Raw genomic sequence first — 27,454 nt, 5'->3', positions numbered from 1 at the left:
TTGCTCATACTTGTCTGTCTGCATGCTTGTGAGGTATGTACGGCTTACCAGAACTAGAATGCCCTGCCAGTTGCTAGCTTTTGGAACAAATCCTTATTTTCTTTGCTTTTCTTCTGAAGCTGCCAGCTGATCCTGGGTGTAATTTTGAAGAAGGCACACCTAAAGGAGGCAGAGGAGGTGCTATCCACCTCTGTCCCAGCAATTTCTTGGAAAACCAGTAAACTTTGCAAGGAACAGCAACTTTGTGTCCATGCTTCCAATTCTTACCTGCTGCCCCTATTCCAGCAATAATGGTGTTTCAAGGCACTGTGCTTTCTGTGCCACTGATATCTGGCCCTGCGACCTGATTTTTAGAATCTTTATCAAGACTTATTTTCAGTTTTTGTCTATAAATGGCATGAGCGAACATTGAAAACAATAAGCTGAGTCAAAAAATAATTGGTAAACTGGGAAATTTTTGCAAATTTCATCGTAGACAAAATGTTAACCTCCCTAAAAAAAGCTCTTAAAAATTGAATGAAAACGATTCTATAGAAAAGGAAACTTGCAGAAAAAGGAGTGGAAGAAATTACTGGGCAGTTGGAAAATGAAGAAATAGGAACAGTCCTTAAACATGTAAAAACCTCATGCAAAATAAGGAAAATGTACATTTGAATTACAGTAAGTTATTGTTGTTTATCCACCACATTGACAAAAAGTCAAAAAGCTTTTATATCCTCGGTCTAATATCTTCTGCACTTTTGTCGGTCTAGAAATTCATTTCTCTCAGAATGTAAGGCAAATTCCTGTGAATCACAAGATTTTCTTGAGAGATGCCCCCTGTCTCAAATAGAAAGATTGTACTTTTCTGGCATTACACACTGTTGCCAAGATTCTGTTGGCAATCAGGGACTATCATACACTACCGTGGGCAGTGCAGACTAGCACAGCACCCTGAAGGTAATCTGGCAGTATTTACCAAAAGTATAGATGCATTCATCATTTGATCCACTAATCTCACTTCTCGGAATAACTCCTACAGATATAATGCCACATATACAGAATGGCATATATACAAGATTGTTGCAGCAGGGTTTGTAATAATAAAACATTAGATATAACTCCAGTGTCCAGCACAGTGTACTGGTTAAACAGTGTGTGATACATCCACCCATATAAGGAAGAATTCCATAAACTGATCTGTAGGGACCTCCAGAATTGTGTGTGAAAAAAGCAAGGTGTACAGAAGAGTATGTATAGTTTGCAACCCTTTTTTAAGAAAAACAAGACTGTTTATTTATATACGCTTGTTTATGCCTAAAGAAAACTTAAAAGGAAGCTTTTTTAAAAAGTTACCTATAGAGGGTAAGTAGGAACAGTGTGGAGAGACGGGGCAGTAACAAGACATGTGTACCTCTTTATATTGCTTTGACTTTTGAACTATATATATTTAATTTTAAAATAAAATTGCATAGTAAGGGAATTTAAACCAAGATGGAAAGAGAGCAATCAGAGGGTTGTTACTCCAGAAAAGCACAAGCTTTCAACTTAGCACCATTGTCAATAAGCCTAGGTCTGTGCTCTTCTGTCTCACATCTCATCTTAAAAAATCACCACATTGGACTGTCAGACATGCTTGTGAAACGTAAATGCCTTTTTGTAAATAAGGGCATAGTAGCTACATTACAAACAGAAAACAACAATAACAAAATCAACTCAGTAAAATTTACTTCAGACATACACAATCAGGTTTTTGCAACGATTGCAACAACAGCAGAATTGTATGGAGGGCAGCTGAGTCATGGCTCCTACAAATTTCTTCTTTAAAATGAAAATTACTCTTTGATTTTCCATTATTCTGGTTGTTTTTATTAATTCTGGAAAATCAGTTGATAGCACACAAGAGCAGGTTGAAGAATAAAAATAGGTTAAAACCTTCCGTATTGATTTAATTATTTTGGCTCTGCATCATATTTGTAATTTGAAACTTCTGTGTTTTGTACTAAGGACTGCATACCCATAAAATCCTATATTTAGATAGGTACTTTGCACAAAAGAGGCTATCGTCAACCTATGTCCTCCCCTCCATGTACTACAGCATCCACCAGTTTACCATTGATCTCCTCTAACATCAACAACTGAGAATGGACTCAACCAAGTAAATATTGGTCCTTCAGTGACATGTGAGGCTGAAGACTTCTAACAAAATTGTTAATGAGGCTGCTTGGCCACTGCCTAACATTGCAAATGCCAGAAATCACACAGTGCCTGAATCGAAAATCCATGTTTATTTTTTTCAATCACAATTTTCACAGAGCCCCTAACAACATCTCAGGTTCTGCAGAATCCCAATTCAGAAACCTTGGTTTGGAGAGTTTCCAAAAACTACTTTAGCGAAGACCCAGGCAGTGTATCAAAGAATAGGAAAATGGGGGAAAATGTGACCAGGTTAAGAAAAACAGAAATTGATTTACATGGTTGAAAATTGATTACATGGTTGTTTTGTCATCCATTTAAAATAAGAATTATGTTTTCCAATCATGTTTCATACTCGGTTATTGGTTAATAAATGTGAGAGAGAATTTGTGATACATTTTTTAAAATTTTTGTTTACCGTTTTGTGTTTTAGGGCAGCTCTTGAAGAAAATCCTTATTTCCGTTTGAAGAAAGTAGTGAAATGGTATTTGTCAGGATTCTATAAAAAGCCAAAGGTAATAATGTTTGTTTACATTTTATTGTCTTTAGTGTTTTATGAATTCTTTATATTTTATGTAATCTGTAGATTGTTTGTTAACAGTTACATTACTGGGCTTCTTTGACGTAGCAAAATTGCAGAATACCTGATCATTTAGACATGTATTATGATTGAAGTCATTTAATTTTATTTAATGTAAATTTTATTTACTTTGAAATTTTATAAGGATGGTTCCCAGATGGTAGAGTTAAACCCATTTTGACTAGTTTAAACTATTTTGAATCCTTTGTATTTGTAATTTGAAATTGCATTTTTTTTTTTTACCAGGGACTGAAGAAACCTTATAATCCTATACTTGGTGAGACTTTCCGTTGTTTATGGATTCATCCCAGAACAAACAGCAAAACTTTTTATATTGCTGAACAGGTATTAGAAATGCATGTATAGAAACAAAACTGATCTGGAAGTTATTGGAATATTTTTATAGAAAATATTTACCCAGTAAACTCAATATTATTTAGCCTTTCTTATTTGTGAACATTTGGTAAACATTTAACCTTTTAATATTAAATACTACTAAAGTACTACTAAATATCATATTCATAGGTACTATTATTACAGTCATGGAATCCTTTGACCAAAAATAAATCTTTATTTTTCCTTTGCTATGCCCCCTGCCCTTTTTTTAATTTTTTTTTTTTTTTTGGCTGAGCTCATATTTCCTAAACAACTTTTGATCATGCTCAAAATTATTCAGTGGTGTGGCATTCATTTGTCTGGCATTCAAAGTCCTTTATATCTTTTCCAAATTTATCTCAAATTAATACCTTTCTAGTTCTCCACAGTAGTCAAACCTGTGCAGTTCGTGACTAGGTAACCTGATCTAGCACTTTCTTTCCTCATTTTTAAATTTAATTCTCACACTCCAGTATTTCTTCTTAGCTATTCTTTATCTAAACAAACCCTGACCCGCTTATCCTTCATGATGCACATGACTGCAGCTCCCAGTGATTTTTCCCTTCTCAAACTTCTGTATTGTTTTTTGTGATTATCCATTAAGCTCTTATTTTAACATCTGTATCGTTTACCTTTTTACAGAATATTTATTTTCCTAATTGAATTGTTAGCTTCTTTAATTCCCTCTTCTCCCCTATGATACCTCTCTTTTTGTTGTATACAGACAGAAAATATTTTAATTTTTAAACTTTCATTAATTTGAACTCATATACATCCATAATCATGATTTTCAGTCTTCTGTCTGCATAAACTTGAGGAATACGACATTCTCTTTCAATAACAGTGGCTCCTTATTATGGTAATTCTCACTTTGAGTGTAAGGAGAATGAAAAGACCATGTGTTCTTTGAAAAACCTTCTTCTCCTAGAGGTTTTGATAACCCCCTCAAGTCAAAACCACTTATCTATATTAATTTTTTAAAACTCAATGATTTAATTCTTCATGAAATTAAGAAGCTTGAAATGCTGATTTTAGTTTGTCTCATGTAAGAGAACATTAGAAGTAAATATATTGTTGAAGGCATTAGATTATTAAATAACATGTTTTTTGTTTTTGTTTCCTATAGTCATTCAGTAATCCATATGAAGACTAATCACTGTATTAGTTATCCATTGCTGTCTAAAAAATTAGTGCCAAAACTGAGTTAAAGCAGTATTTATTATCTTATATGATGAGGTACAGGAATCTGAGAGCTGCTTAGTTGGGTGGTTCCTGCTCAGGATTTCTAATGAGCTTGCAGTCAAACTGTCAGCCAGCTTTGCAGTCATCTACACGCTTGACTGGGCTGGAAGATTCACGTCCAGGTTCATCACCTGGCTGTTGACAGAAGAGCTCAGTTCCTCACCACATAGCCCTCTCTGTAGGGTTTTTCACAATCTCAAAGCTGGCTTTTCAGAACTAATGATTGAGAGATAGGCAGAGACAGCCCCCAGCATGGAAGGTGCTTTGTAACCTAATCTCAGAAATTACATAGTGTCACTTCCACACAAACCAACTTCAGTACAATATAAGAGGGGCCTATGTGACTACCAGGAGGGTGGGTCTCATTAGGAGACAGGAGGCTGGTTACTATAACCATCAGTATTTAATTTTTACTACTTATTAAATGTTTTTTCTTACTCATTATAAGACTTGAACTTTTGATAATGGCACAATAATATGCGTATCTTTTTATATTTTATATAAACATGTTTTTATATTTTATATATGCATGTTTTTCTTATGTTTAATAGGTGTCCCATCATCCACCAATATCTGCCTTTTATGTTAGTAATCGAAAAGATGGATTTTGCCTTAGCGGTAGTATCCTGGCTAAGTCTAAGTTTTATGGTGAGTTTTCCCGTCCCAACTTGCACCCTCTCCTGGGAGGTATTATTTTCTGGTGAGCTTTTATTTAGGCAGTGTCATGGGCTATTTTCAACAAGGAGTTTGTCATTTTAAGTATCATCTTTCCTTGAATAATGGCTTTTTTCTGCCCACTCATAAATAAAGGTGTGGCTTATGTATTCATCACATATATGTAAATATATCACAAACATTTCTTATGAAAAGACAGAATGATTGCCCATTATAGCCCTTTAGTGCATAAAGTGTTTCTTTTGCCTTTAGTCTGGCCAGTTTTTTGTGTTTCATCTCAGTGTATCTAAGGGATTAGTCTTTCTATTTTAGTCTTTGAACAGAGAGGAAGAATCCAAGTATGGTTACGATACCTGGCCCAGGGTCAGTCAGTAAATATATTTAACTTTGGACTAAATAACATACCAAAAAAACTGTTTGCAAGTACAAGGGAAAATAGAGAAATGGTTATAGTAGGAAACATTAATATAAAAACTTTGATAGTTCAAACAAATCATTGCCAAAGCTATATACCAGTAAAACATATATAACCTTAAAATGCTTTTATATAGTTTTAAAAAATATTTCAATGAAGAAGAACAATTAAATTTCAACCAAAGAATTTTAAACCTGAGTGAAAAAAATCATTATGATAAAAAAGGAAAAATAAAGTATGTAAACAGAAATCCAAGGTCTGGTTACCTGAGCGTGTGGTGAGCCATAGTTCAGTCTGCAACAGGGATATCTAAGAGTAGTTTTTGATCAGGAACCTGGTGTGTATTGTTATATTTCTTCAAGGTGTCTTTTATTTCCCTTGATGTTCGTTTTGGTTTGGTTTTGGGTTTTTTTTTTTTTTAACCTTGTTTTGTTTAAGATGGTGATTGCTTGTTTTTTCCCCCTTAAGTTTATCTATATTTCATATTTGATATATTTCTTACCTACTTCACCTTTCATCCCTCCATTCTTCTACCCTGACTATAGTATAAATGGCTTTTCTGAGTGTGTGTTCTACCCTTATAGAAATTTTTATTGAGTACGAGGTGCATAGCTCACTTTCTGGGATTACTTCATCAGTGGGCCTTTTTTCTGTGTTATAGTACAATTTATATACATCAGAGCTATCTGTTCCTTTATAATTTGAAAGAATCTATTAAATCCAGAATGAATTTAAGATCGTCAGAATTGGTAAACATATGGGTAAATTCAAAAGACATTTTTTCTTATTTTTTCCTGTTAATACATGTAACCATTCAAAACAGAAATGTCAGCATTATCTTGTGAGTTTTATAACATATGCAGATTTAACACATGTAACTACAGTACACAGCCCTGGAAGAGAATGGACCTAGAGATAGCAAAATTTTCTATTCTATATAAAGTGGTCAAAGATTAACTGTGAGTGCAATGGCACAATCTCGGCTCACTGCAACCTCTGCCTCCGGGGTTCAAGCTATTCTCCTGCCTCAGCCTCCCAAGTACCTGGGATTACAGGCACCCACCACCACACCCAACTGATTTTTGTATTTTTAGTAGAGATGGGGTTTCACCATGTTGGTCAGGCTGGTCTCGAACTCCTGACCTCAAGTGATCCACCCACCTCAGCCTCCCAAAGTGCTGGGATTACAGGCGTGAGCCACTGCACCCAGCCGACTGTGACATTTTAAAGATTAATATTGTAATCCCTAAAGCAGTGGTTCTCCTCAGGAGACATTTGGCAATGTCTGAAGACATTTTGGGTTCTCACAGTTGGGAGATCCAGTAGGTAGATGCCAGGAATGCTGCTAAACATCCTGCAATGCACAGAACAACCCCTTACAACAAATAATTATCCAGTCCCGTAAATGTCAGTAGTGCTACCATTGAGAAGCCCTACACTAGAGCAAACACACACACACACACAAAGAAAAATCGCCACCAAAAAGTATAGGTAAAAAGTCAGTAAGAAAATTAAAATGAAATTCTTTAAAAAATTTAAACAATAATTTAAATAATGTATAAAAGAAACAGGAAAGCCCAATCAAGGAACAAAAATCAGAGGGGACAGATAGAAAACACATAGCAAAATGATAGACCAAAACCCAATAATATGATTGTATCAGTCTTAATGGCCCAAATAATCTCATTTAAAGACAGTGATTATCAGATTAGCTAAAACAGCAAGGACCAACATACCTTAAATGTAGACACACAAATAGGCTGAAAGTAAATGGAAAGTAGGCCGCGCATGGTGGCTCAGGCATGTAATCCCAGCACTTTGGGAGACCAAGGTGGGTGGATCACCTGAGGTCAGGAGTTCGATACTAGCCAGGCCAAAATGGTGAAACCCTGTCTCTACTAAAAATACAAAAATTAGCTGGGCATGGTGGTGTACACCTGTAATCCCAACTACTTGGAGTGCTAAGGCAGGAGAATCACTTGAACCCGGGAGGCAGAGGTTGCAATGAGCTGAGATCATGCCACTGCACTCCAGCCTGGGCAACAAGAGCAAGACTCTGTCTCAAGAAAGGAAAAAAAAAAAGAAAGTAAATGGAAAGTAAAAGTTAAAAGCTAAACTATGCAAGTATTAAGTACAAGTAGGGTTAAGTGAGTATATTAATAAAATAGATTTCAAAACAAAAAGTGTTAATAGAGATAAAGAACATTTCATAATGAAATAAAAAGGTTCAGTACGTCAGGATAACATAATAATCATAAATGCCTGTGTATCTAATCACAGAACTTCAATGAAGCAAAAATAGACAGAATTAAAAGAGACAGAAATTTGAAATGGACAAATTTCTTAAGAGACACAAATTACCACAGCTGACCCAAGAAGTGGTGTAAAATTGTAATAGCTTTATATCAGATAAATTGATTTAGTAATATAAAATATTTCTTCAAGGATATACTCCAGGCCCAGATGTCTTGAGTTCTTCTAAAGATTTAAGGCAGAAATAACAGTTCTACACAATTTTTGGCATAAAATAGAAGAAGAAAAAACACTCCTCAGATCATTTTATGAGGCCAGGATTATCCTGATCCCCAAACCAGAGATTACAAGAAAATAAACTACAGATCTAATATCCTTATACATGTAAAAATTCTTAAGTAGTAACAAATCAACAGATAGGGAGAATAATATATGGACATATAAATAAAGGTATCATGATCAGTATATTAAAAGAATAATATGATGAAATGGATTTTATCTCAGGAATACAAGGTTGGTTTACCATCTGATAAACAATGTAATTTACCATATTAATAGAATAACAGAGAAGAAAAGTGTGATTTTGATAGATATGGAAAAATGATTTGACAGAATTCAACACCTATTTATTTCTTAGTCCTCAAGGAACTAGGACTAGATTAAAGGCATCTATGAAAAATATATAGCCAACTTCATACTTTTAAGGTGAAAATTGAATAATTTCTACCTAAGATCAAGAACAAGGCAAGGATGTTTACTCTCATTACTTCTATACAAAATTGTATTAGAGGTCCTAGCCAATGCAGTAGGCAAATTAAAGGGAAAAATAGCATACAGATTGAAAGGAAGAAGATAAGCTATTTATATACCAGATTACATAGAAAATCTTCAAGAATATACAAAAAAAGCTCATACAACTAATAAGTGAATTTAGTAAGGTCTCAAGATGCATGGTCAAAAAAGAAAAATCAGTTGTATTTCTATATACTAGAAATGAATACTTGCAGAGGGTTTTTTTTTTTTTTTTTTTTTTTGGGACAGTGTCTCACTATGTTGCTGGTCTCAAACTCCTGAGCTCAAGGGATCCTCTCACCTCAGCCTCCTGAGTAGCTGGGATTACAGGCACACATCACCATACCTGGCTCAGAATGAAATTTAAAAACAACTCCAATTATAGTAGCATCCAAATAATGTATTTAAAAATAAATTTAATAAAAGATGTGTAAGTCGTGTATACTGAAGACTAAAACATTGCTGAGGAAAATTAAAGAAGATCCAAATAAATGGATAGATAGACTATGTTTATATATTGAGATATTTAATAGTGTTAAGATAATAGAGCTCCCTTAATTGAGCCATAGACTCAGTGCAATCCTAATCATAATCTAAGCAGGCTTTTTTGAAGATATTGGCAAGTTGGCTCTCAAATTACGTTGAAAAGTCAAGGACCCAAAACAGCCAAACAATTTTGAAAAAGAACAAGAAAGGTCTTTCACTGCCTGATTTTAGAATAAAGCTAAGGTAATCATTACAGTGTGGAATTGATGTAATGGTAGATATATAAATTAATAGGATGCAATAGAGTTCAGATGTAGACCTGTACACATGGTCAACTGTTTTTTGACATGGGAGAAATGATTGTCCATAGTTAAACATACATTTACCATGAACTCAGAAATTCCACTCCTAGGTATTTGCCCATGAAAAATGAAAATAGATGTCTACATAAAGACTTGTACGTAAATGTTCTTAAGTATACACAACATTATTCATAACAATCCAGGACTAAACACAACTTAAGGACCATCAACTAGTAAGGAAATAATCACAACTACAGAGTGCTAACTAGCAATAAAAAGGAATAGAATTCTTATACAACAATGTGGATGAAGCTGAAAGACATTGTGCTAATTGAAGGAAGTAAAACACAGCAAGCTACATATTCTATAATGCCATCTGTACAGAATTCTAGAATAGGTAAAGCCAGTGATTTAAAATGCACCATTGGTGTCCTGGGGCTAAGGGGAAGGATTGACTGCTCAGGGGCAAGGAGGAACTTTTTGGGGATAATGGGAAGTTCTATATCTTGATTGTGGTGGTGGTTATATGACTCTGCAATTTCCGAAACTCAAATTTCACACTTAAAATGGGTTAGTTACTGTATGTAAATTTATACTTCAGTAAAGCTGAGAATAGAAGGAGAGAAAATGCATACAGGAGAAAACTTAGAAGAAATTACCATAGTATTTTATCGTTGACTGCATTTTGGTGCTTTATATATATTTTTTATTTTTCTAAATTGTCTATAGGATTAATTATAAGCATTTAAAGCTTGAGATTTGTAAGTAATGTGACTTACAGCTAAAAAATAATGGTTTTATTCAAAAAAGAAAATTAGGCTATACAGTGAAACAGTGTTTTATTAAGATTAAGTATTCTACATGTTTTCTCATTTTCTTGTAACTCTCATAAAACAGGCCGGGTGCAGTGGCTCATGCCTGTAATCCCAGCACTTTGGGAGGCCGAGGTGGGCAGATCGCCCAAGGTCAGGAGTTAAAATCAGCTTGGCCAACATGGGGAAACCCTGTCTCTACTACAGATATAAAAATTAGCTGGGTATGGTGGTGCACGCCTGTAATCCCAGCCACTCAGGAGGCTGAGACAGGAGAATTGCTGAACCCTGGAGGTGGAGATTACAGTGAGTCGAGATCACTCCACTGCACTCCAGCCTGGGCAACACAGTGACAGAGACTCCATCTCAAAAAAAAAAAGCACATAACTGTATCTTTTAAAAGTAGTCATTATGTAAAAATGAGAATATGGATGAAATATGTTTTGGATATAAGGTAATGAATACATGTTTGGGCACATTGAGATTGAGACATTTTTAAGACTTTCTACTGTAGATGTCTGGTAGGTGTTCTAAATATATTTTGTTTGTTTTGAATTGGTTGAATAAGTTTTGTGAAATTTAATAAACAACATTTTATTTCAGGAAACTCATTATCTGCAATATTAGAGGGAGAAGCACGGTTAACTTTCTTGAATAGAGGTGAAGATTATGTAATGACAATGCCATACGCTCATTGTAAAGGTAAATATTTTCTATACTTGAATTAGATATTAAGCTTTCCTTTTAAGTAAATGTATGTAGCTGTGATTTGTTATGCTTTGTGATTGATGGAGTCAGACTTACATTTTGTTTGAAAGCATCCTTGGATTACAGATATTTAAGATTATTGCTATCATTTGCTGAATATTTCTGCGGTGAATTAATTCACCTGTAATGGACTTTTTGTGATGTGTACTTTAGTCAGAAGAGACTGATTTATCATAATGGAATTTCTTTGCACTTGCCTGATGTGCAAATTTTCAAATTTGACAAAACCGTCTATTATTTCAGAATCTGTAAAGATGATTTTCATCTTTTTGCACCACCATGCTTTTTTAAAATTTTAATTTACTGTTTTTTAATGTACCAAGTTTTTTAAAGATTTTTCTCACCCTCATTTGGCAATTTCTTAATGTATTATGCTTTTTGCCCCATTATTTAAAATACAGATAAGGGTATTACATAATAATTGTCATCTATAACATTACAACATGCTAGGCACCCAACTGTTCAATGCATTTATTTAATCATTTCAGCAGCTCCTATAAAATAGAAATATTATTATTCCCTTTTTTAGAAGAGGAAAAATGAAGCACAGAGAGGTTAATATGCCTGAGATCATACAGCTAAAATGTGGCAAGTCAGGATCTGAACCCAGGTAGTTTACCTCTGCACTCTGAACTTTCAACTATTTTGCATCAGTTTAGTGTGGTCATGATGTGTATCCTCCCTTCCAACCGGTTTCTTAAAATCTTAAAAATACCTTTTTTGGTAATTATCCTCTATTTTGGGAACTGATTCATGAAAACGTATAAATTATTCAATATGAAAAGTGGGCAAAGGATACGAACAGACACTTTTCAAAAGAAGACATTTATGTGACCAACATGAAAAAAAGCTCATTATCACTGATCATTAGAGAAATGCAAATCAAACCACAATGAGATAGCATCTCATGCCAGTTAGAATGGTGATCATTAAAAAGTCAGGAAATAACAGATGCTGGAGAGGATGTGCAGAAATAGGAACACTTTTACACTGTTGGTGGGAGTGTAAATTAGTTCAGCTATTGTGGAAGACGGTGTGGCTATCCCTCAAGGATCTAGAATTAGAAATACCATTTGACCCAGCAATCACATTACTGGGTATATACCCAAAGGGTTATAAATTATTCTGCTATAAAGACACATGTACACGTATGTTTATTGCAGCACTATTCACAATAGCAAAGACTTGGGACCAACCCAAATGCCCATCAGTGATAAACTTGATAAAGAAAATGTGGCACATACACACCATGGAACACTATGCAGCCATAAAAAAGGATGAGTTTATGTCCTTTGCAGGGACATGGATGAAGCTGGAAACCATCATTCTCAGCAAACTAACAGAGAAACAGAAAACCAAACACCACATGATCTCACTCATAAGTGGGAGTTGAACAATGAGAACACATGGGCACAGGGAGGGGAACATCATACACTGAGACCTATTGGGAGGTGGGGGGCAAGGGGAAGGATAGCATTAGGAGAAATACCTAATGTAGATGATGGGTTGATAGGTGCAGCAAACCACCATGGCACGTGTATACCTATATAACAAAGCTTCACGTTCTGCACATGTATCCCAGAACTTAAAGTATGATTTTTTAAAAAAGGAATTATTTGATATGGCCTTATTTCATAGTTGAGAAATCTCGGAGGGCTGAATCTTATTGAAGGCCAACCCAGCATGTACAAAAGAGCCTAACTTATGGCCTTAGTCTAGATTATTCTTAGAGCTTCAAGTATAGTTCTTGAAGTAAGCATGGAGTGAAATATCTTTAATTATGAATTGATAAGAACACATATTTTTAAATTTTCTATCATTTAGAAAAAATAAAACTATATTCCATGTAGATATCCATGCGCTACTTAGCTTACAATAGGGAAAATTTTTTATAGCAATGCATGGAAAAAGAAAAGAAGTTATAACCACTTGCGAATGAGCATATGAAATGATTTTTATAAGATGTTTTACCCTGTATGTTTTCTAAGGTGTGTTCCCCCAAGTCACTAGTCTCACAAATTGTTTTGTAAAATAAGAGTTCCATAGCCAAGTAAGTATGAGAAACATTGCATAGTCTGTTCCCCTCTCAAAAGATAATATTGTACATTGCATGTTAAAGGCTGCCTTAACATCTTAGACCAACAGCAGATACACACACAACCTGTTTAGCTTTGTTAAACCCAGAGTTTCCCCAGCTTTTAACCACAGAACTTATTTTGTAGTTTTTTGTTTGCTTTGCTTATGCATTTGATTCTTGTTATTTGCAGTAGTTATGTTACATAAAGTCACCACTGAGTTAGCAAATACTGAGCCATTGCTCCTGGGGGAGTATGAGATTGGATTCCTGTGAGCCTCTTGTCCCAACATTTTCATCAGCCAATTAATCAGTACATAACCTTGTTTTATGTATGCTTCTATTTAAAGAAACCTGATGTAATTATAACATTAATTACATATTATTGATTCATTAACATTGAACTAACAGCCAACAGAACTAAAGCCTAAACGTAGCTTTTAACACACATTTTCCCTGTAAGATACAGTATAGCTTTCTTGCACTTAGGAACACTAGACAGCACTGCAATACTACATGTGGGTCCATTTTAAACAGCAAAACCACCAGTGAAAAGCACAAAATGTGAAAACATGATACTAAATACACTGCAAAAAGGACACTTTTTTTTTTTTTTTTAACAATGTGGGAGCTGAAACAAGAGTGTTTGCCTTGCTCAGCCTCAGCTCAGAATGTGTGCATTGGGTGACTCAAATTTTTCGCTACTCTGCACATGTCTCCAAATGACTACAGAAGTACTGTGGGTATTGATATTTTACTGAGTAGGTGAATTTACAGATAGGGAATCTGCACATAATGTGAATCAGCTGTTATCTATTTATATCCTACAGAACCAACTTTATGTCTATATTATAGTTTTTCATTTGAGTGGGACAGAGTGATTTTGAATTATGTTTCTCCTAAAAGATTAGATTACTAAACTGTTTATTGTGAGCCATATACTATACTATACTCTTTTCAATTTTTTGTCAAATCTTTTTCCTTTAGGAATTCTTTATGGTACAATGACATTGGAGCTTGGTGGAACAGTCAATATTACATGTCAAAAAACTGGATACAGTGCAATACTTGAATTTAAACTAAAGGTTAGTAGACAATACAGTAGGTATCACCTAGCTAAAGGAGAGCCATACAATAAATATTGAATAAAGGGCACCATGTATTTCCTAATTAAGGACTAAATGTAAGAATACAATTTATGTCATGTCAAGGATAAGTGCATCTAAGGAATAAGGGCAAGGCTGGGTGAGTATCTTCAGGTAGCCTAAGATAGCAGCCTTGGAAAATTCAAATTAACACAAAAGACATTTTTTGTTTTTCATCTTAATTAATAAAACTGTGGGTATTATATAGAAGATGAGATTTAAGAAGTGATCGGATAGAAATTTCTTAGTAAATTAAAGGATTGTTTTTACCAAATACCAGAAGATATGTGTCATCTTGCAGTCTAGCTGTGTAAACCAAGGCACAGTTGTATTAGTCACTATTTCTGTGTAATAAGTTACTCTAAAACTCACAGACTTAATAACTATGTGCTGTTCCTCATGAGTTCTGTGGGTCAAAAATTTGGACAGGGTATATTGGGGATAGCTTATCTCTGCTTCATAATGTCTGGGGTCTCAGAAAGACTTTGTAGGCCATGGGTGACTCAATAGTTAGGGACTGTAATCACCTGAAGGCTTATCACTTACATATCTGATACCTGGTCTAGGGTGACTGAAGGACTAGAACTGCTAATCTGAGCACCTGTATACATGGCCTTTCCATGTGACTTGGTTTCCTGACAGCATGACAGCCTCAAAGTAGACTTCTTACTTGGCAGTTGAGGGTTTCAAAGTGCAAGTACCCCAGTGAGCAAGACAGAAACTGCATTTCCTTTCCATGACCTAGCCTGAGAAGCCAAATTATATCACTTCCACCATCTTCTATTATTTGGAGAATTGTAAGACCACCCAAATTCAAGGAGAAGAAATATAGACCCCACTTCTCATTGGGAGAGTGGCAAGGTCTCCTTGAGGAAGAGTATGTGGGCTGAAGGGGAGAGGGTACGTATTGTCAAAGCCATCTTTGGAAATTTTTGTCTGCCTCAAAATGAAAGGGAAATTTGAGAACCTAATGTGAATTAATTGTTCTTGAACAATAGTATATTCAGATAAAAATATTTCTGTGAACTAGTAATATTTATTACTAAATTGCTGCTATGTTGATATCCAGCTGATAAGCAATTTTGCTCTGATAAAAAAGACCTCTTAAGTATTATTTGATGCAATGTCTTTTATTTTATTTTTCTTTCACCTTGGCAAAATTTTGCTTGTACGGTGATGATAATGTTTGAAGATCATGATGAATGAGTTCTTAAGTATATATGATGCCTTTAAGTATGACATTGGAGCATCAAAATTTTGTCTCTTAAGGAGAGATGTTAGTAAGGCATTATAGTAACTCAATGTATTCCTTCTAATTTTATTTTTTGGAGGCTTTTTTTGGCTATATATTTTACTTTTGTTTGTTTGTTTTTTAAGGAAGGGGTGTTATTTATTTCAATGGATTGTTAATTCCATTAGGTTTATTGAGTTGTTATTGCTTAAGATAACGTCACATTGATAGGGCACAGTCTTGACAGTTAGGGGAGGACACAGGATTTGAGCATACATGGAACATGAGTCAGTTATATCAGTGTGATCTTTCTTAATATGTTTATTTTGATTTAATATAGTCTGCTTGTTTTATCCTATTTTTTTCATAGCAATTCAGATTTCTTATTAAACATTTCTAACTAAAATTTGAGTCAGTATTTTTTTTACTGCTTGTGCATTCAAGAGTACTGTAACTATACAAGTAATTTTTGTTGGGTTTTTTGTTTTGGTTTTACATTATATGTAAATATAAGTGAAAAGTAAAATGTTTAACATTTTCTCGTTTAAAAGCCATTCCTAGGGAGTAGTGACTGTGTTAATCAAATATCAGGGAAACTTAAACTGGGAAAAGAAGTCCTAGCTACTTTGGAAGGTCATTGGGTAAGTATTTTGTATATGAGCTTTACAAAAAGAATTTTATTCTGTGGGAAAAAAAAAAACAATCACATTTAAAATTTAAAACTTATTCCGTTGCTGAAAACATCACTATTTAACATAAGCTTCATCTTAATAGCAGATATTTTGGTGTTGATCTGTTATCAACAGTAGTTAATTTTGTGTAATATTTTATTTCCAAAACTTAAAATCAGTAGAAATAGCTAACACTTATATATGACTTACTGCATTATTTAAGAATGTTACTCATATTAACTGATTTAATATTTATAACATATAACGCTATGAGGTGAGTATATAGGTGCCATGCCCATTTTATTATTGTTTATTATTATCCCCATTTTACAGAAGAGGACACTGAGGCACAGAGAGTTCACATAATTTGCTCAAAGTAGGTGGTGGAACAAGAATTAAAGCCCAGGAACCCTGGCCCCAGGACTGTGCTTTTATGCACAGCACTCTACTCACATAGAAGAAAGAGGCATAGTTCCAATTAGAGTTATATTCCTTTCAGTGGAACATGGAAAGGATATAGTGGTGTGTGAGAGCAATGGCTTTTATTTACTTCTCTGCTAACCTAAATTCATATTCATGTAATTTTGTTAAGAGACGCTTACATGAATAAAAAGAATCATGGTACTGCATGGATATACCATACTATGAGCACTGAGTATATGCTCCTTTCTGCATGCAGTAAGCAGAAAATGTTGAGAAATATGAGAAAGTGAAGTTAGGGACTTCGTTAAGTGGCCACATACACTCTGAAAATTTTTTTTAATTGCCTTAAATCTGAGAGTCTTCTGGAAAAAAGATAAAGCAGCAGTCATTTTTAAAAAATGAAATTTCTGTCTGGGTGGGGTGGCTCACACCTGTAATTTCAGCACTTTGGGAAGCTCAGGAGTTTGAGATCAGCCTGGGTGACATAACGAGACCTCTTCTCTACTAAAAATAAAAATAAAAAAATTAGATGGGCATGATGGCACATGCCTGTCCCAGCTACTCAGGAAGCTAAGGCAGGAAGATTGCTTGAGCCTGGGAGGTGGAAGCTGCAGTGAGCCATGATTGTGCTACTGCACTCCAGCCTGGGCGAGAGAGCAAGACCCTGTCTCAGACAGATAGATAAGATAGAGATGAGAGTGAGAGATGACAGAGAGAGAGAAGGAGAAGGATGGTTAAACAGGTAGATAAATTAGATAGGTAAAATAGATTAGATAGATAAGGTAGATAGCACTGCTGCACTCCAGCCTACACGAGAGAGCAAGACCGTCCATGTCTTAGATAGAAAGATTATTCGATAGAGATAGACCTCAAATTTTTAATGCTAGGAAAGGCTCTTTCAGAGGGATGTGTGTGTGTATGTTTGAGTATATTGAATCCATGGATAGTCAACAGCATCTCATTGTAGCTGCAACAAATACTATGCTCTACTTGGACAGTTTGGAGATGGTTATTGAGGCTTTGCATGTAATGTTTGAAATTTATTAAGTAAAACTTATGAAATTTCACAAACTGGATATTCAACCAAATTCTTTTTAATTAACTAGTATTACGTAGTCAATCTTAATGTTTTTATAAAAATGATAAGAAACTTGGAGTTTTTGGAAAAGTGCTAGTTATATTTGTTTTAAAAATGCTTTTAACTGGAGGATTAACCAGAAGAAATTATCACCATCATATTACTATACTATATAATTGCCTTCTAAGTATAATTCTTTACATTAATTTTGAATTTTTTTAAATATAGGATAGTGAAGTTTTTATTACTGATAAAAAGACTGATAATTCAGAGGTTTTCTGGAATCCAACACCTGACATTAAGCAATGGAGATTAATAAGGCACACTGTAAAATTTGAAGAACAGGGAGATTTTGAATCAGAGAAGTAAGTATACTGTTTTACAGCTAACTTCATGAGGATCAGAGAGTAGTTTTTCAATTCCTTAATGATATGGTCATTTTGTCACCTTCTGTCATATCTTAATTCAGCAAAATAGTTTATCATTTGTGGAATGTGACAGTATTCTGTTTTTGTGTATATGAATGTCAAATATAATATAAATCGTCTTGCTTTTCTGTAGCTCAAAACTACTCATTTTTTTCTTTCTCAATTGTTCCAGCACCTTAAAAAAAAAGAAAGAAAGAACGTTTTTGTTTAAATAAGATTACAGGACTAATTAATGACTCTTAGTTTCTACCTGGCAACAGTTTTCTAACCTGATTTAAGCATTAGAACTCTAGGTAAAGGGAGTGGTGCAGAATCTACTTCTGTTCCATTCTCTGAAACAAAAGTAAAGTTACTGGATGGACTGGCTTCTATAGGATTTATTAGTTGGGTAATAACTAAGGCTATCATTTCTGTTCTTAAGTCATGAACTTCTTGCTAGATGGCTTATATTTTTGAATCAGAAATATTGTATACACATTCCCCATTTTATTGTTGTTATATCTTTGTGTTAAGAGAAAGAGACTTATGTATAAGAGATATTTTGCTAGGCACTTAGTACTTATTATGCAACTTTGTCCTCCCTACATGTTTGCACATACATATCATTCTCTGTCATGGGAATTCAAGTCTGTGTGTACCTTCCCTTCTACACTCAAATTTGAGGTTGTCAAAGATGGAAGAATGTATATGTACCAGTTCTAAAAATTCTGTCTCAGCCATAACCATTTGATGTTCTTTTTCCAGAGATAAGCTTTGCCAAGGCACACATATGATAATTTGTGAGAGTATATAATTCAGCATATTTGAAGATGAGGAAATGAGACTTAGGATAAATAACTTTAAGTGCACCAGCTAAGAAGTGGCAGCTCTAGGACTTGACTCATGTCTATCTGATCCCAAAGCCTTTTCTGGTTTTAACATGCTGCCTTTCTAGATGGGTAGGATATAGATATACTTTTATTTAACAGAAGAAAGAGCTAGTAGGGGAAATCATTTTACCTCAGTAGTCTTTTCTGTTAAACCAGTGGTTCTCAACACTAGCAATACATTAAAATATTTTGGGGAAACATTTAAAAAATATATCAATACTTGGGCTTGACCCCAGAGATTCTGATTATAAAAATTCTCTGATAATTCATGGATCCAAACTTCAGAAGCACTGCATTACATTAATGGATCTTTATGAAGCCAGTGAATCTTAAACAGTGTAAGACGCATCTAGGAAGCTTGCTAAAAGCGTAGATTCCTGAGCTTTACCTTCATTACATTCCTATCATCTTGAGCCAGCAACACTTACTACCATAAGTTTAAGAGTCTATGTAGTAAGTTTCTCTTGCCAAGTAAAAAAAATTAGTCTCCACTTATGAACAGGTCTCTCTCTACTCAAGGGACTGGATTTATATCTTGACTCATTTCTAAGCCTATGAGCGTAAGTGTTGTCAAAGCCAGAAATTCATGTGAGCATTATTTTCTCTACAAGGGATTTGAGGCCTATTCTATATAGATTTTATTTTCTGTTGCATTTTTAATACTTTTAATATTTTTGCACATGTATTAGACTCTGGCAACGGGTAACTCGAGCCATAAATGCCAAAGACCAAACTGAAGCTACCCAAGAGAAGTATGTTTTGGAAGAAGCTCAAAGACAAGCTGCCAGGGATCGGAAAACAAAAAATGAAGAGTGGTCTTGCAAATTATTTGAACTTGATCCACTCACAGGAGAATGGCATTACAAGTTTGCAGAGTAAGTAACTTAAAATAGTTTATTTCAAACAATGTATTAGCATGGTTTGTTGCCTTTATTTCTAGAATATTTGTTGCTGGAGTAGTTTTTATTTAATTAAACCATGTATATTAGTATGAGATTTTTAAACTTGGTTTTGCATTCATTATAAGCTTGACTCTATGATAGAAGTTAGCCTATAAAATAAGTTGAGGATCTGAAGATTAGGTATGGGGAAATCTCATTATTAGAACTATGCATATAATTATTAATAAAATTGGATCATAGAATAGAAAGTTTTAAAGTTCTTTGTTTAGTCATTGAGCAAATGGTTTTTTTTTTTTTCATTTATGTAGTACCCGACCATGGGACCCACTTAATGATATGATACAGTTTGAAAAAGATGGTGTTATTCAGACCAAAGTGAAACATCGTACTCCAATGGTATGTAATAAAAAACTAGGTACACTAGGTATATAAATCTGTTAAATCTTTAGTATCTATAGCAACCAACATTTAAAATTTGGTTTCAAAATTTAAAATTTTGGGTGAGCAAAATACGCAGCTCTGAACTCTTCTTACCCCAAAGAAACATCAGAAAACAAGCAAAAACTCTCAACTCAATTTGCCAGAACTCTGGAAAACAGTCAGAGGTGTTCAGCAACCAAGTGAACACTGGTCAAGAAAGTGCAAAGAGAGGAAAGCTTTGTGGCATTTTACCTGCCCTTGCCCCAGGTCCATCCCAGTGCAGTAGCAGTCTTGAAGAGCCCCTGCGTTGCCAGTGTAAGTCCCTAGTTCCAGAAGGAGCAGAGTGGACCTCATACACAATTGTGTATGTCTGTCCTAACCTGTCAGGATACTACCTGAAGGACTTACACAGGCACTCATCTCTGAGAAAATCAATAAAGACAAATTATTCAAGGGAGCCAAACAAATTCTGGAGCTGAAAAGTATAACAAAAATGAAAATTCACTAGAGGTATTCAAAAGCAGATATAAGCAAGCATAAGACAGGATCAGGAAACTTAGAGATAAGACCATAAAAATTATCCAGTCTGAGGAGGAGAAAGAAAAATGAATGAAGTGAGGTGAACAGAGCCTAAAGGACCCATGGGACACCATCAAGTGGGTTATCATTGCATTATGGGAGTTCCACAAAGAGAAGACAGAGAAGTGAATGAAGAATATTTAAGGAAAGAAGACCCCCCAATCCCCAAATTTGGTGGAAGATATAAATCTACAAATTCAAGAAGCTCAACAAACTCCAAGTAGGATGATCTCAGAGAGACCCACACCACAACAAACTGTCAAAAGCCAAAGAGAGTCTTAAAATCAGCAGAGAGAAACAACTTATCACATACACTGGGGATCATCCATAGGATTAACCGATTTCTTATAGAAACCATGGGGGCCAGAAGGCAATGAGATGACATATTTAAAGTGGTAGAAGAAAAAACTTGTCAATCAAGCATTCTGTATCTGGCAAAACTGTCATTCGAAAATGGGGGAGAAATTAAGACATTCCCAGATAAAAGCTGAGGGAGTTCATTACCACTAGACCTGCCCTACAAAAAAATGCTAAGGTAAATATGTAATAAAATGAAACTCAAAGCTGTATGAAGAAATAAAGATTTTTAGTAAATAGTTGGACAAATATAAAAGCTAGTGCTATTGTAATTTTAGTTTGTAAGTCCACTTTTTATTTCCTGCAGGACTTAAAAAATAAATGAATGAAAAATAATTTAATTACATATCTTTGTTATCAGACATACAATGTGTAAAGATATAGTTCATTACAACATAAAAGCAGAGAGGATGGAGCTGTATAGGAGGAAAGTTTTTATGTACTACTGAAGTTAAGTTGGTATCAACTCAAACTAGATTGTTGTAGAGGTAGGTGTAAATGTCATCCCCATAGTAACCACAAATGAAATATCTAAAAAAATACACACAAAAGAAAATGAGAAGGGAATTGAAACAGTTTACACAGGAAGCAAACACAAAAGCAGGCAGTAATGGAGTAAATAAGAAACAAAAAACGTATATGACATATAGAAAATAGCAAAATCAGAGGTAAGTTCTTATCAGTAGTTATTTTAAAATGTAAATAGATTAAACTCTGAGCAAAAGACAGATTGTAAAAATTGATTAAAATAAACATGACCCAACTATTTGCTGTGTACAAGAGATTCACTTTAGATCCATAGGCAGAAATAGAGAAAAATGAAAGGTTGGAAAAAAATATTATGTGCAAATAGTAACCAAAGGAAAAATGAGGTGGCCAATAGTAACCAAAGGAAAACTGAGGTGGTTATACTGTCAGACTAAATAGACTTTAAGTCAAAAATTGTTACAAGAGACAAAAAGAACATGGCATATTGATAAAAGGGTCAATTCATACACACACACACACACACACACACACACACACACACACACACACACCAATCAACAAAGCCCCAAAATATACAAAGCAAACTGACAGAATTGGAAGATAGAAACAGCTCTATAACAATAGATGAAGAATTCAGTAAACTACTTTTAATAATGGGTAGAACCTCTAGATAGAAGATCAATAAGGAGGAAAGGGATTAACTTGAACCACACTGTAAACCAACTTGACCTAGCAGACACATAGAACAATCCACCCAACCATGGAAGAATACACATTCTTCTCAAGTGTACGTGGAACATTCTCCAGGATAGACCATATGTTATGCCATATGACATGTCTCAGTAAATCCCAGCTACTCAGTTGGTTGAGGCATGAGAATCATGTGAACCTGGGAGATGGAGGTTGTAGTGAGCCAAGATCACACCATTGCACTCCAGCCTGGGCAACAGAGTGAGACTTTGTCTCAGAAACAAACAAAACAAAACAAAACAAAAAAACTCAATGGGTCAAAGAAAAACACAAGGGAAATTAGATAATACTTAGACAAGTGAAAACAAATATATAGTATAACAAAACTTACGAGATGCAGCAAAGGTAAGGAAAATATATATCTGTGAACATCTACATTAAGAGAGATCTCAAATCAATAACCTTACTTCATTCCGTGAGAAACTGGAAAAAGAAGAAAAAACTAAACCCAAAGCTAGCAGAAGAAGAAAATAATGAAGATTAGAGTACAGATAAACAAAATAGAGAGTAGGAAAAAAATAGAATTTGTGAAACCAAACCAAAAGTTGCTCTTTGATAAAAATCAACAAAATCGATAAACCATCAGCTAGGCTAAGGAAGCAAGAAAGAAGACACAAATGACTAAAATCAGAAATTAAAGTGGGGATGTTACTAACAATCATAAAGAAATAGAAAGGATTATGAGAGAATGCTATGAATAATTGTATGCCAACAAATCCCTAGAAACTCACAAATTACATAAACTGACTCAAAAAGAAATAGAAAATCTCAATAGAGCTGTAACAATAAAGAGATTGAATCAGTAACCAAAAACCTCCAAAGAAAAATTCAAGTTCAGGTGGCTGCACTGGTGAATTCTACAAAACTTTAAAGAACAAGCACAAATCCTTCTCAAACTCTAAAAAATAGAAGAGATGGGAACATTTCCTAACTTATTCTCTGAGGCTAACATTACCCTAATGCCAAAGCCAGATAAAGACATCACAAGAATATAAAGTTACAAACAATAACCTTTATAAATAAGATTCATACATCCTTAACAAAATACTAGCAAACAAAATTCAGTAGCATATTAGAAAGATTATACACCATGACCAAGTGGAATTTATTCCAGAAATGCAAGGTTGGTTCCACGTAAGAAAATCAATGTAATATATCACATTAAGAGGGGTAAAATCACATGGTCATTTCAATTGGCATAGAAAAGGCATTTGACAAAATCCATCACCCTTTCATAATCAAAAGAAAGACCTCATAAAACTAGGAAGAGAAGAGACTTCCTCAACATGATTAAGGGCATTTATGAAAAACCCACAAATAGTAGATTCAGTGGTGACAGGTTGAAAACCTTCCCCGTAACATCAGGAACAAGACAAACATTCCCACTTTCACCACTCCTACTTACCATTGTACTGGAAGTTCTAGCCAGAGCAAGAAAAAAAAGAGAAGTCATCAAAATTGGAAACAAGGAAGTAAAACTATCTCTAATTAACAGGTGACATTATCCTATATATAGAAAATCCCAAAGAATCCATAGAAAGCTACTGGAGCTAATGAACTTGAGAAAAATTGCAGGGTATAAGATCAACACACAAAAATCAGTTGTGTTTCTAACAGTGAATACTCTTGAAATTAAGAAAGCAATTCAATAATAGCATCTAAAAGAACAAATTTAACCAAGAAGCTGAAAGACTTCTACAGTGAAAACTATAAAACATTGCTAAAGAAATTAAAGAACATCTAAATAAAGGGAAAGACACCTCATGTTCTCAGGTAGAAAAGGTTAATATTGTTAAGATTTTGGCCAGGCGCAGTGGTTCATGCCTGTAACCTCAGCACTTTGGGAGGCCGAGGCGGAGGGACTGCTTGAGCCCAGACTGGAGAACATGGCAAAACTCTGTCTCTACAAAAAATAGAAAAATCAGCTGGGCATGGTGGCACACGCCTGTAGTCTCAGCTACTCGGGAAGCTGAGATGGGAGGATCACCTGAGCCCAGAGAGGTCAAGTGTCGTGACAGCACTACTATACTCCAGCCTGGGAGACAGAGTGAGACCCTGTCTCAAAAAAATAAGGACGTAACAGTACTACTAAAAGCAACCTACAGATTCGCCACAATCCATGTCAATATTCCAAGCCTATTTTTTTGCAAAAATGGGAAAGCAGATTTTCAAATTCACATGGAATTGCAAGGGGCCACAAATAGTCAAAACAATTTTGAAAAAGAAGTATAAAGAGGACTCTCACTTTTCGATTTCAAAACTTACTATAAAGCTATAGTAATCAAAGGAACGTGGTACTTATGTAAGAACAGGCATATTGACCAATGGAGTAGAATTGAGTGTCTAAATGTCAAGCCACACATCCATGGTCAATTAATTAATTTATTTATTTTAATTATACTTTAAGTTCTGGGATACAAGCACAGAATGTGCAGGTTTGTTACATAGGTAGACACGTGCCATGGTGGTTTGCTGCACCCATCAACCTGTCATCTACATTAGGTATTTCTCCTAATGCTATCCCTCCCCTAGCCTCCCACCCACCGACAGGTCCCGGTGTGTGATGTTCCCCTGCCTGTGTCCATGTGTTGTCATTGTTCAGCTCCCACTTATGAGTAAGAACATGCGGTATTTGGTTTTCTGTTCCTGTGTTAGTTTGCTGAGAATGATGGTTTCCAGCTTCATCCATGTCCCTGCAAAGGACATTAAGTCATCCTTTTTTATGGCTGCATAGTATTCCATGGTGTATATATGCCAGATTTTCTTTATCCAATCTATCACTGATGGACATTTGGGTTGGTTCCAAGTCTTTGCTATTGTGAATAGTGCCAAAATAAACATACGTGTGCATGTGTCTTTATAGTAGAATGATTTATAATCCTTCGGTATATACCCAGTAATGGGATCACTGGGTCAAATGTTATTTCCAGTTCTAGATCCTTGAGGAATCACCACACTGTCTTCCACAATGGTTGAACTAATTTACACTCCCACCAACAGTGTAAAAGTGTTCCTATTTCTCCACATCCTCTCCAGCATCTGTTGTTTCCTGACTTTTTAATAATTGCCATTCTGACTGGCATGAGATGGTATCTCATTGTGGTTTTGATTTGCATTGCTCTAAGGACCAGTGATTATTTTTTTTCATGTGTTTGTTGGCTGCATAAATGTCTTCTTTTGAAAAGTGTCTGTTCATATCCTTTGCCCACTTTTCGATGGGGTTGTTTTTTTCTCGTAAATTTGTTTAAGTTCCTTGTAGATTCTGGATATTAGCCTTTGTCAGATGGATAGATGGCAAACATTTTCTCCCATTCTGTAGGTTGCCTGTTCACTCTGATGACAGACTCTTTTGCTGTGCAGAAGCTCTTTAGTTTAATTAGATCCCATTTGTCAATTTTGGCTTTTGTTGCCATTGCTTTTGGTGTTTTAGTCATGAAGTCTTTGCCCATGCCTGTGTCCTGAATGGCATTTCCTAGGTTTTCTTCTGCGTTTTTATGGTTTTAGGTCTTATGTTTAAGTCTTTAATCCATCTTGAGTTAATTTTTGTATAAGGTGTAAGGAAGGAAACCAGTTTCAGTTTTCTGCATATGGCTAGCCAGTTTTCCCAACCCTGTTTATTAAATAGGGAATCCTTTCCCCATTGTTAGTTTGTGTCAGGTTTGTCCAAGATCAGATGGTTGTAGATGTGTGGCGTTATTTCTGAGGCCTCTGTTCTGTTCCATCAGTCTATATATCTGTTTTGGTTACTGTAGCCTTGTAGTATAGTTTGAAATCAGGTAGCATGATGCCTCCAGCTTTGTTCGTTTTGCTTAGGATTGTCTTGGCTATATGGGCTCTTTTTTGGTTCCATGTGAAATTTAAAGTAGTTTTTTCTAATTCTGTGAAGAAAGTCAGTGGTAGCTTGCGGGGTATAGCACTGAATCTGTAAATTACTTATGGCTGTATGGCCATTTTCACGATATTGATTCTTCCTATCCATGAGCATGGAATGTTTTTCCATTTGTTTGTGTCCTCTCTTATTTCCCTGAGTAGTGGTTTGTAGTTATCCTTGAACAGGTCCTTCACATCCCTTGTAAGTTGTATTCCCAGGTATTTTATTCTCTTTGTAGCAATTGTGAATGGGAGTTCACTCATGATTTGGCTCTCTATTATTGGTGTATAAGAATGCTTGTGATTTTTGCACATTGATTTTTTTGTATCCTGAGACTTTGCTGAAGTTGCTTATCAGCTTAAGGAGATTTTGGGCTGAGACGATGGGGTTTTCTAAATATACAGTCATGTCATCTGCAAACAGAGACAATTTGACTTCCTCTTCTCTTATTTGAATACCCTTTATTTCTTTCTCTTGCCGATTGCCCTGGCCAGAACTTCCAGTACTATGTTGAATAGGAGTGGTGAGAGAGGGCATCCTTGTCTTGTGCTGGTTTTCAAAGAGAATGCTTCCAGCTTTTGCCCACTCAGTATGATATTGGCTGTGGGTTTGTCATAAATAGCTCTTATTATTTTGAGATACGTTCCATACATAACTACTTTATTGAGAGTTTTTAGCATGAAGGGTGTTGAATTTTATTAAAGGCCTTTTTGGCATCTGTTGAGATAATCATGTGGTTTTTGTCATTGGTTCTGTTTATGTGATGGATTATGTTTATTGATTTGCATATGTTGAACCCGCCTTGCATTCCAAGGATGAAACCGACTTGATCTTGGTGGATCAGCTTTTTGATGTGCTGCTGGATTTGGTTTGACGGTATTTTATTGAGGATTTTTGCATCGATGTTCATCAGGAATATTGGCCTGAAATTTTTTTTGTTGTGTCTCTGCCTTGTTATTTTAAATAAGCTTCTCACTAGTGTTCATCAGTCTCCAATTTGAACCTACTCTAGAAATGTGGATTTCTATTTTAAATGTTACAAAATTTTAAGCCTCCAGCATTTGAAGTAGGAGTATGGGCCAAACCTGCCTGCTTATTACATATTATAGAAATTTTAATTTTAAATACCTGAATAAGATTTTGCAAAATTATTTCAAGAAATAAGTAATTGAGAATACTTCTTGTTACAATGCTGAACAAGAAAGAACGAGTTGTTGACCACTGGTTCTCTGTTTTTCCAAGCATGAACATTACCTTGTGATAGGGTTTGGCTCTATGTTCCCATCCAAATC

General features: G+C 35.0%; 1 protein-coding gene across 8 annotated transcripts in view; it reads left to right on the top strand.

Moving 5' to 3' along the window:
* The window catches only part of OSBPL8 (oxysterol binding protein like 8), a 208,131-nt gene that overhangs the window by 170,595 nt on the left and 10,082 nt on the right, over positions 1-27,454 (top strand). For all 8 annotated transcript variants that reach the window (XM_009425876.5, XM_509228.9, XM_063785931.1 and 5 more), the window contains 9 exons: positions 2,609-2,690; positions 3,002-3,100; positions 4,924-5,020; positions 10,711-10,809; positions 13,937-14,034; positions 15,877-15,966; positions 17,726-17,862; positions 19,484-19,669; positions 20,005-20,092. In XM_009425876.5, coding sequence (XP_009424151.1) covers positions 2,609-2,690; positions 3,002-3,100; positions 4,924-5,020; positions 10,711-10,809; positions 13,937-14,034; positions 15,877-15,966; positions 17,726-17,862; positions 19,484-19,669; positions 20,005-20,092 — 976 coding nt within the window. The remainder of the gene's footprint in view (positions 1-2,608; positions 2,691-3,001; positions 3,101-4,923; positions 5,021-10,710; positions 10,810-13,936; positions 14,035-15,876; positions 15,967-17,725; positions 17,863-19,483; positions 19,670-20,004; positions 20,093-27,454) is intronic.

This window comes from Pan troglodytes, chromosome 10 (genome assembly GCF_028858775.2).
Source record: "Pan troglodytes isolate AG18354 chromosome 10, NHGRI_mPanTro3-v2.0_pri, whole genome shotgun sequence".
Lineage (NCBI taxonomy): Eukaryota > Metazoa > Chordata > Mammalia > Primates > Hominidae > Pan > Pan troglodytes.
Note: the sequence above shows the minus strand (reverse complement) of the source record. Positions and strands in the feature narration are given on the sequence as shown.